Genomic DNA, 12000 nt, shown 5'->3' with positions numbered 1-12000 from the left:
GAAACTTCTTGGAACAAGGGGAGTGTGAAACACAGTACCATGTGCTGCTGGATCATTGGATTGAAGATGGCCAAGAACTGCTGTCTGCTTACTTTGGGTCTGGAGGGCCTTCACCAAGGGGCTTCATGGACAGCTTGCACAGGGAGCGGAACACAAGGAAGGCATCCTTCTGCAGAACGTGGGAGAACCTGGCAGCCACTTGGTGTCCTTGTGCATCCGATTCCTAGGATTAGAAACAAACATTAGCAGGGTGTGGTGGCGCGCACCTGTAGTCCCAGCTCCTCCGGAGGCTGAGGCAGGAGGATCCATTGAGCCCAAGAGGTCAAGGCTGCAATAAGCCATGTGGCACTGCTGCGCTCCACTGTGGGGAACATAGTAAGACCGTATCTCAAAAAATAAAAAGGGAGAGGACAAAACAAAAGCATAACTCTTATCAAAAATAAGAAATGTAGAGGCCGGGCGCGGTGGCTCAAGCCTGTAATCCCAGCACTTTGGGAGCCCGAGACGGGTGGATCACGAAGTCAGGAGATCGAGACCATCCTGGCTAACACGGTGAAACCCCGTCTCTACTAAAAAATACAAAAAACTAGCCGGGCGATGTGGCGGGCGCCTGTAGTCCCAGCTACTCGGGAGGCTGAGGCAGGAGAATGGCGTAAACCTGGGAGGTGGAGCTTGCAGTGAGCTGAGATCCGGCCACTGCACTCCAGCCTGGGCGGCAGAGCGAGACTCCGTCTCAAAAAAAAAAAAAAAAAAAAAAAAAAAAAAAAAGAAATGTAATTATCTCACGGAAATTAAAATTCTTCTATTTAAGAGGGAGACGAGGGATGTGGGGGAGGGGAGGATATGACAAAATAGGAGCTATGGAGGAGCCATCACAGCAATTCTACAACCTTGTTCCTTATTCTTCAGAGTTGGTATGGGTGGTTTAAAATGAAACATGATCAAAAGTTAAGCTGTAAAAAAAACCAAAACTAATACAGGTAATTATATTAGCTTGGGTAAGAAAGGTAGTTCTAAGAATACTATTGTAAGCCAGGTGCAATGGCTCACGCCTGTAATCCCAACACTTTGGGAGGCCAAGGCAGGCAGATCACTTGAAGTCAGGAGTTCCAGACCAACTTGGCCAACATGGTGAAACCTCGTCTCTACTAAGCTTCTTGGGAGGCTAAGACAGGAGAATCGCTTGAACCTGGGAGGTAAAGGTTGCAGTGAGCCAAGATCGCGGCACTGCACTCCAGCCTGGGTGAGCAAAAAAAAAAAAAAAAAGTTAAAAAAAAGAATACTGTTGCAGCTATTGCGGGATAAATGGGTAACAAAGGATAGGTATTACAAAATAAACTTTTTTCACCTAAAAAAAGGTAAATTACATTTAAAAACAAAACATAAAAATAAAATTTTTTGGCCACACAGTGGCTCACGCCTGTAATCCCAGCACTTTGGAAGGCCGAGGTGGGCAGATCACAAGGTTGGGAGATCGAGACCATCCTGGCTAAGATGGTGAAACCTCGTCTCTACTAAAAATACAAAAAATTAGCTGAGAGTGGTGGTGGGTGCCTGTAGTCCCAGCTACTCAGGAGGCTGAGGCAGGAGAATGGCGTGAACCCGGGAAGCAGAGCTTGCAGTAAGCCAAGATTGTGTGTGCCACTGCACTCTAGCCTGGGCAACAGAGCGAGACTGCATCTCAAAAAAAATAAATAAATAAAAATTTTTTAACATATAATAAAGATTAATATCCCCCACATATAAAAGTTCTTATAATTCTTATAATTCATTAAGGAAATATGAAAACCTTCCTCCCATATGAAAAAAACATGGATAAGCAATGTACCAATAAATGCAAATGATAAAGAAACATAAGTGACCTTACTACTCATCATTAGGGTAGGAGCTTTCTCCTATCAGACTAGCAAAGATTTGAATAAAGGCTGCTGCCTAGTTTTAATGAGAGAATGGGAAAATGGGTATTGAGAGATTAAAGGTGGTCAGGGATTCAAGCAGTACCTTCCCAGAAGACTGACTTGGTGTTAAGGATCAAAAGCCTTAAAACTTTCAACTCCCACTCTCTTTCATTCATTTACTTATGAGACATGATTTCACTACATTTATTTATTTATTTATTTATGAGATGGGGTCTCGCTATGTTCCCCTGGCTGGACTTCTGGGCTCAAGAGATCCTCCGGCCTCAGCCTCCTGAGTAGCTGGGAATACAGAAGCATGCTATTACACTCAGCTAAAACTTCCAACTCTTAAATCATCAATACTACTCGCAGGAATTTATTCCTAAGAAGGAATTAAGAGTTATCTATAAGGATATTCATTATAGAAGCATTTCCTATGATAAAACTGGAATAATCTAAAAACCCAATAGGGAATTGGTTAATAGATTACAGTGATCCATACAGAATTTCACATGGCCATTAAAAATTTTTGTTAGTTCTACATACACTGATAGGGGAAGATGCCCACCACATAGTGTTGAGTAAACAAAGCAAACTGCCACTTATTATATAACATGAGTCCCTTGTATAGATTTAAGTGCGTCCCCAAGGGGGTTAAAAAAAAAAAGCAAAATCAAACAAAACAACCACCTTATTCTGGTCGGATGCAGTGGTTCAAGCCTGTAAACCCAGCACTTTGGGAAGCTGAGGTGAGCAGATTGCTTGAGCCCAGTTCAAGATCACCCTGGGCAACATAGTGAGACCTTGTCTCTACAAATAATAATAAAAAATTAGCCAGGTACGGTGGTGCATGCCTGTAGCCCCAGATACTCAGGGGGCTGAGGCGGCAGGATCATTTGAGCCCAGGAAGTGAAGGCTGCAGTGAGTCGAGACCACACCACTGCACTCCAGCCTAGGTGAGAATGAGATTCTGTCTCAAATAAACAACAACAACAAACCCTTATTCTTTTTATGTACAAAGCAGAGATATACATGTAGCATATGGATATCCAGTTTACTGGTGGCATTACAACTTAATGGGGGATGATGATTAGGAAAAAATGTCTACAAAGTTTTCTTGGAGGAAGGAGCAATAATGAAAAAGGTTGAGAAACACTGGTAAAAAGACAAAGAAAGTGGGGTCTTGAGGGACAGTCACATCATATTACTTCCTATTTTGAATGCTTATATTTAATTTTAAAGCAATTTTTAAGAGAACAATAAGGCTACTAAAAAGAATAATGTGGCGGACATATTTATGGGCCCGAGAGAATGTTCATAATATAAATTGTTTAAAAAGCAGGTTGCAACACAGGATACACACTGTATTATTTTATTTAAGTGGAAAAATATGTGAGATGGAGAAAAATCTAGAAGGATATAGGTAAGATGTTAACAAGGGCAATCTATGGGTTATGGATGGCTTTCCTATACATACTGACTTTTCAATACAGAGAAGGAAAGACAGGTAACTATATATTTTATTTTCCTATAATGAATGTATACTATTTTGAGAGAGAAGAAAAATGGCAAGAAATTTAAGTGTTAAAAGTCTGAGTAAACAGGGTTTAATAATGATGTTATATACCAAGCAACATTAGCACATTCTAAGAACTAAACCTGCTAATACAAAGAGTATTGGCCCAGAACTGTGTGACTAATAAATGAATAGGGCTTGCTTATTTTAGTTGCTTCTTTTGAGGAAAGATTTTCTTCTGCATTTTTTGAAAAAGTAAAAATGGCAATGAGTCCAGAGGATGATCACCAACATACCAGATTATCTGCTGATGACAAGGACTGCCGGTCATCGGCTATTCCATTGGTCTGTGAGTTTTCATCAACTCCTGGGGGAATAGCACATTCCTGACACTCCAGTTCACCTAGAACTCTCTCAGGTTCTGTCAGACCATGCTTTTCCGCTGCTTCTTAAAACACAAATACAAAGTCATACCCAAATTAGTACTGTACTTACCCTAAAAGGCTGCTTGACACAAAGAAGTTATTCATGAACCTCCCAGCTGTTGTTTTTTCCCCTTTTCCTGTGCCACCAGCCCATGACCGACATAATCCTGGAAAAGCCTTGGCCAAAGTGATGCTTAAGCTTTATGAGTGTTTGTTATCCGCAGCCCCACTGCCAGGGCCACAGCAATATACAATTCTCTCCAGATCAATGGTGCCTCCAGAATTGTGTAATGCAGCAGCCCTGCCCACTCCCATTCACTTTTGAAAAAGATTAGAAGCAGCTAAACATGAAAGGTACAGATTTTTTAAAAGTACCATTAATAAAGGAATTAGAGAAGAGTCAGTTATGACAGAAAACCTTAGTCAGAGAAAATATGTAAACCTAAGCTTCTTGGCAGCCATGTGAAAAAAGGGAAATAATTAAAATAAAGAATTAAATCGATTTTATCATTTAATGAAGGAAAGCATATCTGATGATCAGCAGAGCAATGAAACTCTAAGAAAACTTTATAATGTGGTTCTTTATATACATATAAGGGATATGAAACAATGAGAACAATTTTCAATAACAGCTTTACAAAGCATATTTCATTCAGTAAATATTTATCAAGTGCCTATTATGTGCCAGGCTCTGCAGTAGTGGCTGGAGGACACAAAGTAAACAAGACAAACATCCATTACCTGATGACTTCTTGTATAGACCCCAGAAACAAATCTAAAGGTATGAAATAAAATTTTTCTATTTTACAGGCATTTCTATAAGAAGTTAAATAAATAATAGAATATGTATATAGCTTTGTGGTACCTTAACAAAAAGATAGGGCTTAGAAAAGTGGCTTTCAAATCTTGATCTCTGTAAGAAATTAATTTATAAAATTGTATCCCAGTATAGACACGTGCACATAAATAACTGAAACACATTTCATGAAACAATACTTCACATTATATGTGATACAGTCAGATCATTTGTACTCTGTTTCATTTTACTCTCTTTCATTTAAAAAAAAAAAGCTGATTAAAACCCACTAAGATTTTGATTTCTAGAAATATTAATGGTTTATTGGCATTGGAACAAAATGTTCAGCATACACCCACTGACCTGAGATTCTGGGCAGAAACCATACCATGAGGCAGTTATGAATGAAGCCTAACAAACTAAAGCTTCCCCGTACACTTGATATCTGCTGACAAGTGGACTGTCCCCTTGACACATCAATGGCTGGCCATGAAAACTCAGCTCCAATGGACATGGATCTCAGGGCTCCAGCCCACTTCTAGAAAAACCTGGACATCCCCTAATCTACAAGGCATATGGAATGGCCCTCTGCATCTCTATGTGGAGCATCTAAGCCTAACACAGTCAGACAATGTTTCTTTTTTTTTGAGATGGAGTCTTGCTCTGCCACCCAGGCTGAAGTGCAGTGGCGTGATCTCGGCTCACTGCAACCTCTACCTTCCAGGTTCAAGCAATTCTGCCGCCTCAGCCTCCCAAACATCTGGGACTACAGGTGCGCGTCACCATGCCCAGCTACTTTTTGTATTTTTAGTAGAGATGGGGTTTCACCATATTGGCCAGGCTGGTCTCGAATTCCTGACCTCGTGATCCGCCCGCCTTGGCCTCCCAAAGTGCTGGGATTACAGGCGTGAGCCACCGTGCCCGGCCCAGACTATGTTTCTTAAACCCAATCCAAACGAGACTAAAATCAGTCAGTAAAAACAAGTCATTTTTGAATCCCATATAAAAGATGGGCAGATGTAGGAAGATTCAGTTTCCATGAGCTCCACCAGTTCTTAGGGCAGGGAAGAGGAAACTCCACCACTAAAACATTTTGCTGAGGACTTTTTGGGGGAATGAGGGAAGAGGAAAGGCTGGGTTGTCCTTGGTTCTTACCTTTAATGGCAGATGTGACTACATCTTCCAAGATGTCCTTCACCACCTCCTGGGCTCCGTCATCAGTCCCTACACACACATCCAAATATACAAAACACACATGGGCATTTCCAGGAAAAACAAAGGAAGAAGGGGAGATTATGGGGAGTTACATTTCAGAAGGCAAAGGGTGCAAATAAGTTCTCCCCAAGGCCAAATCTGATTGTGCCAATGAAGGACAACTTCCTTGAAATCGGGAAACTTAGGCAGCATCTGTTCTGCTTTTGAGGTTCCCTTTGTGGAACACTAAAACCCCACTGGCTTGTACTACTCTCTTCCTTCCTAAGTCCCAGTGGCTCGGCTCAGGGCCCTCCCCAACACCCCCAACTTGGAGGCAAGAGCTCGATTTTATTCAGCTAGGGTTCCTGGTAGAACAAATGGAGCTTTCTCTTGTGCCTTAGCCTCGGGGACCAACGAGCCTTGGTAAACGACATGTCTCCTGCTGCTCTGCCTTCCCACACTGTAAACCCAGAATCTGGCATGAGATTTCCAATGTGATAGTTAAGGATTTATTCAACTTTTATGAAATTATTCTGTAATATGTTAACCGTTTAAGTAGAAGAGGTTCGGTATCTCTTATTTTTTTTTTTCTTCAGAAAACTAGTTCTAGGAACGAGTTTATATAAACAGCTCTTGACTAGATGTTTAGAAGTAAACATTACTGTTTTTTTTTTTTTTTTTGAGACAGAGTTTTGCTCTCTTGCCCAGGCTGGAGTGCAATGGCACCATCCCAGCTTACTGCAACCTCCGCCTCCTTGGCTCAAGCAATCCTCCCACCTCACCATGCCCGGCTAATTTTTGTAGTTTTAGTAGAGACAAGATTTCTCTATGTTGCTTAAGCTGGTCTTGAACTCCTGAGCTCAAGTGATCCACCCACCTTGCCCTCCCAAAGTGCTCGGATTACAAGCATGAGACATTGCACCTGGCCGAACGTTACTCATTTATAAAACATCACGTTGACCAAAAAAGCCATCACCTTAAAAAAGCAAAACTAAAATAATCCTTTGACTGTGTATTAATGAGAATTTTTAACCCAGCCACCATTTTTATGAGTTCTATGCTTGCTCTACAAGGTCCTGGAGGGCAGTGCTAAGTATTTTCATTTCCATTGGGCACTTAACACCCTGGAACTATCTACGTGGCAAAGTAAATTCGTGTGGGAAATATTGATGTTATAAGCTTTTCTTAGAAGGCAAAGGGAACTTGAAGTTAGAAAACCCCAGAAACAGTCACAATCTGCTAAACTCACTTCTTATCTAAAAAGGATGATTTAGACTAGATCACTGTTACTCAAACTTTAGTCATTCTCAAACCACCTTCATAACTTTTGCCACATTCATGCACCACCATAATATTATATATTATTATGTATTTTAAATATACTGTTATGCGCCACATAACAACATCTGGTCAATGAGGAACCACATATACAATAGTGGTCCCGGAAGACTACCAGTGGAGCTGAAAAATTCCTATTGCCTAGTGACATCACAGCTGTTGTTATGTCGCAGCACAACTTATTACTTATATTTGTGGTGATGCTGGTGTGAACAAACCTGTGCTACCAGTCATATAAAAGAATAGTACATGCAATTCTGTATAATACATAATAATTAGTAATAAACCAGTGTGTTATTAGTTTATGTATTTACTATAATATACTTCTTTTGTTTTTTTTTTTTTTTTTTTTGAGAGAGAGAGTCTCAATCTGTTGCCCAGGCTGGAGTGCAGTGACATGATCTTGGCTCACTGCAACCTCCGCCTCCCAGGTTCAAGCGATTATCTTGCCTCAGCCTCCCAAGTAACTGGGATTACAGGCCTGTGCCACCACGCCCGGCTAATTTTTGTACTTTTAGTAGAGACAGAGTTTTGCCATGTTGGCCAGGCAGGCCTACAACTCCTGACCTCAACTGATCTGCCTGCCTCAGCCTCCCAAAGTGTTGGGATTACAGGCGTGAGCTACCGCACCTGGCCAGAAAATTAATTTTATAGGCTGGGCACAGTGGCTCATGCCTATAATCCCAGCACTTCAGGAGGCCAAGGCAGGTGGATCACCTGAGGTCAGGAGTTCGAGACCAGCCTGGTCAACAAAAGAAACCCAGTCTCTACCAAAAATACAAAAATTAGCCAGGCGTGGTAGCGGGCACCTGTAATCCCAGCTACTCGGGAGGCTGAGGCAGGAAAATCACTTGAACCTGGGAGGTAGAGATTGCAGTGAGCAGAGATCGTGCCACTGCACTCCAGCCTGGACGACAAGAGCAAAACTCCGTCTCCAAAAAAAAAAAAGAAAGAAAGAAAGAAAATTATTTTTATAAATTTAAGGTAGCCTAAGTGTTTATGAAGCCTGCAGTGGGATATGGTCATGTCTCAGGCCTTCACATTCACTCACTGCTCACTTACTGACTCACTCAGAATAACTTCCAGTCCTTCACGCTCCATCCATGGTAAGTGCCCTATACAGGTATATCAGTTTTTATCTTTTATACCGCATTTTGACTGCACTTTATCAAATCCTTACCACTGTGTTACCAATGCATATAGTATTCAACAGAGTAACACAGTGTACAGGTTTATAGCCTAGAGGTGAAACTGCTTATGACCCATTTCTCAGAACATAACCCTGTTGTTAAGCAATGCATGACGGCAAGTATTTACTAGTGCTCTTTAAGTTAACTCACCTTAAGCAATAAAATTCACAAAATAACAGTTTTCATATGTTAGTTACATTTTCTGAATGCATATTAAAATAAATGACCTTTAAAATATAAAACGTTCTGGTGGGGCATGGCTGTTCATGCCTGTAATCCCAGCACTTTGGGAGGCTGAGGTGGGGAGGATCACTTGAGCTCAGGAGTTTGAGACTAGCTTGGACAACACAGCAAAACCCCATTTCCACAAAAAGTATAAAAATTAGCAGGGCGTGGTGGCACACACCTGTAGTCCCAGCTCCTCGGGAGGCTGAGACAGGAGGATCACCCGAGCCTGAGAGGCAGAGGTTGCAGTGATTTGAGATTGCACCACTGCACTCCAGCCTGCGTGACAGAGTGAGACCCTGTCGGAAGGAAGGAGGGAGGGAAGGAGGGAGGAAGGGAGGGAGGGAGGGAGGGAAGGAGGGAGGAAGGGAGGGAGGGAAGGGTTCACTTACACGACATCTCACCTCTTGTAATTTGGTAAACATGAATAGATATTTCTAAGTTCCTTTTCCAGTCCCAACCTTCTCTGATGCTATGATATTAATAAAAGTATGGTGACAGTTTCCAATCTGTATCATACATTCCAAAGTATACAGCACCTCATTTACATTCAACACCCAAGAAATATCAATTCATTTTATCAGAGAAGCTACAGGCTCAGTGAGTTAGACCAGAGGCTATAAAGTGGTGACTGGTAAGTACCTCTGCCTGTACATATGTATTGCTTAGCCTATCTGCTGCTTTTCAAAACTTTTGAATTAGCTGACAACATTTAAAAACCACAAGACTACTCACAAAAACCAGAATGGGCTTCTATTTAAAAAACCCAACTCTGTGGCAACACTGGGCCACAACTGGCTGGAACCAGGTGAAGCTGCCCTCTTCAGCCAGGGCACGAACTCACCTGACTGTTGCCTCAGTCCTCACCACTCCCAATCAACTCCCTTCCCCTGGGGCCAAATGCGAGGCACCATCACACTTGGACCAGTGTTGTTACTACACAGTAAGCAGGAAAGTAACATGTCTGTCAAGAGCAAATAGGAGGCTGACTGGGCAGGGTGTTTTAAGAACATCAGAGAAAAAATGTTCCCTTGTAGAAGTGAATTCAGCATGGTGATTAACAGCAAGGGCTCTGGAGCCTGCATGTCTGATCCAGGTCCCTGCTCTGCCACTTCCCACTGTGGAGACTTAAGTTACTTAACCTCCCAAAGCCTCAGTTTCCTTACCAGTAAACAAAGCCCTGTGAGAATGATACAAAAAAAGCATTTAAAACAGTGCCTGAAAAAAGTGAGCTTTCAAATGCTACTTTTTATTAGGTCTGTGTGTTTATATGTAGGTGCTTGTCCTCATGATAGAAGCCTGCTCATTTCTGTCACCTGCCTGGCCGTGCAGACTAAATCCATAATGAAAATTTCCAATGAATCACACTGCAAGTAGTTTCAGTTAGTTAAAACCTTCACTATCTTTCATTCCTAAGGAGAAAAACAAAATTCCAAGTCAGCACGGGTCTCCTCTTCCCCTCATGGCAGTTTTTCCATTTAAACAACATCAAGAGCAACATTTTTTGGAGGGACAGAGTATATAACTCATATTCCTTAATAGGCAGGCTCCATAATAGTACTTATGCAAAATCAAAACATTCTCAGGCCAGGAAGGGCTAAGGAGAGTCAGAGAGCCCGAACACTGGCAGAAGGTTCCTGAAGAGGGAGCTGCTAAGGAAAAATCCCAATAGAGGCTCCAAAGCAGAAGACTCCACCCAGTAACCGTGGACTGCTTCCCTTGCTGACATGACAGCCCTGGATAGGTCTCAGAAGAGGCTTTTCTGGATGCTGTGATAACCACTACTAAGTACGTTGTATCGAAGTTTCAAGCATGCTGTGAAAGTGTTCGATAAGCAAATCAAATCAAATCTTTGAAAGGTACAAAGAATCTACTCAAAAAACACAGGTTCTGCTGGTTCCCTGGGATGTCACCACCATTACTGATTAGGCACCAGACCCTACCTGTTTCAGACTCCGTCCTGAAGCAAAATAAGAGGGCCACCTTGACTAGGTTCACATAGGAGAAACCTTGCTGCCATTCCCTCTCTAGCCAGCTGGACAACACTCTGTGGTAGGCACTGCCAGTTCCCTAACTCATATCCTTCCTAATAGATCCTGAATTTTGTTTTGGGAGGGAATGTGCCTACATTTCTCAGCCTTTCTTGCAGAAAGGGCGATCATGTGATGAAGTTATAGCCAATGAGGGGTAAGCGTAAGTTATCGGGGTGGCAACAAGTTCCAGAAGACTCCTCTTTAGAGGAGTGACTCAGCTGGCAGAGTTCTTTAGTCCTACCTCTTCCTCTTTCTTCCTACCTGGAACAAAACGACAGGATCCTGAGCCATAGATGACCCTAAGGATAGAAGTCACATGCTAAGAATAATGAGGAAAAAATGGGAGGAGTCTGAGTTCTCTGTCCAGTTAAATAGGGAGCATGAGGGATGGTGAGGAGGTAAGATTCATTCAATCAACAAACTGAGTGTCTACGTGTCCCGCACAGTTCCAGGCATTTGGAACATATCGCTGTCTAAAACAAAGATCCTGGTTGGGCGCGGTGGCTCATGCCTGTAAACCCATCACTTTGGGAGGCCAAGATGGGTGGATCACCTGAGGTCAGGAGTTCGAGATCAGCCTGGCCAACATGGTGAAACTCTGTTTCTACTAAAAAATACAAAATTAGCCAGATGTGGTGGTGTGAGCCTGTGGTCCCAGCTACTTAGGAGGCTGAGGCAGGGGAATCACTTGAACCTGAGAGGCAGAGGTAGCAGTGAGCCAAGATCTCACCACTGCACTAGAGCCTGGGCAAGAGAGCGAGACTCAGTCTCAAAAAAAAAAAAAAGGGGGGCCGGGTGCGGTGGCTCAAGCCTGTAATCCCAGCACTTTGGGAGGCCGAGACGGGTGGATCACGAGGTCAGGAGATCGAGATCATCCTGGCTAATACGGTGAAACCCTGTCTCTACTTAAAAATACAAAAAAAAAAAAAAAAACTAGCCGGGCGACGAGGCGGGCGCCTGTAGTCCCAGCTACTCGGGAGGCTGAGGCAGGAGAATGGCGTAAACCCGGGAGGCGGAGCTTGCAGTGAGCTGAGATCCGGCCACTGCACTCCAGCCTGGGTGGCAGAGCAAGACTCCGTCTTAAAAAAAAAAAAAAAATGCAAAAGGTGAGCTAAGAAATCCACAAACACATAGGTAATTCTACATAGTATCTGTAAAAATGTACACACACTGATGTTTGATGTTGGGAGCTAAAAGTCAGAATCCTAAAAACAAACTTTAACTCCTGGCCTCAAGTAATCCGCCTGCCTTGGCCTCACAAAGTGCTGGGATTGGAGGCATGAGCCACCACAGATGTTCAGGTCTACTGGTGAATTATCTTCATCTACACAAATAACATGGGAGACAAATTATCCCAGGAAGGCTGTGGGGGGGTTCCCAGTTAA

At 42.7% G+C, this 12000-nt stretch overlaps 1 protein-coding gene across 4 annotated transcripts in view; it reads right to left on the bottom strand.

Moving 5' to 3' along the window:
• The window catches only part of ARFGEF2 (ADP ribosylation factor guanine nucleotide exchange factor 2), a 112812-nt gene that overhangs the window by 68517 nt on the left and 32295 nt on the right, over nucleotides 1-12000 (bottom strand). For 3 of the 4 annotated variants that reach the window (XM_010383867.2, XM_030914969.1, XM_030914971.1), the window contains exons 7-9: nucleotides 5791-5859; nucleotides 3711-3862; nucleotides 93-223 (exon numbers count right to left, since the gene is read on the bottom strand). In XM_010383867.2, coding sequence (XP_010382169.1) covers nucleotides 93-223; nucleotides 3711-3862; nucleotides 5791-5859 — 352 coding nt within the window. The remainder of the gene's footprint in view (nucleotides 1-92; nucleotides 224-3710; nucleotides 3863-5790; nucleotides 5860-12000) is intronic. The other variant, XM_030914970.1, reaches the window with a different exon arrangement.

This window comes from Rhinopithecus roxellana, chromosome 13 (assembly GCF_007565055.1).
Source record: "Rhinopithecus roxellana isolate Shanxi Qingling chromosome 13, ASM756505v1, whole genome shotgun sequence".
Lineage (NCBI taxonomy): Eukaryota > Metazoa > Chordata > Mammalia > Primates > Cercopithecidae > Rhinopithecus > Rhinopithecus roxellana.
This window is presented reverse-complemented; position numbering and strand designations above follow the sequence as displayed.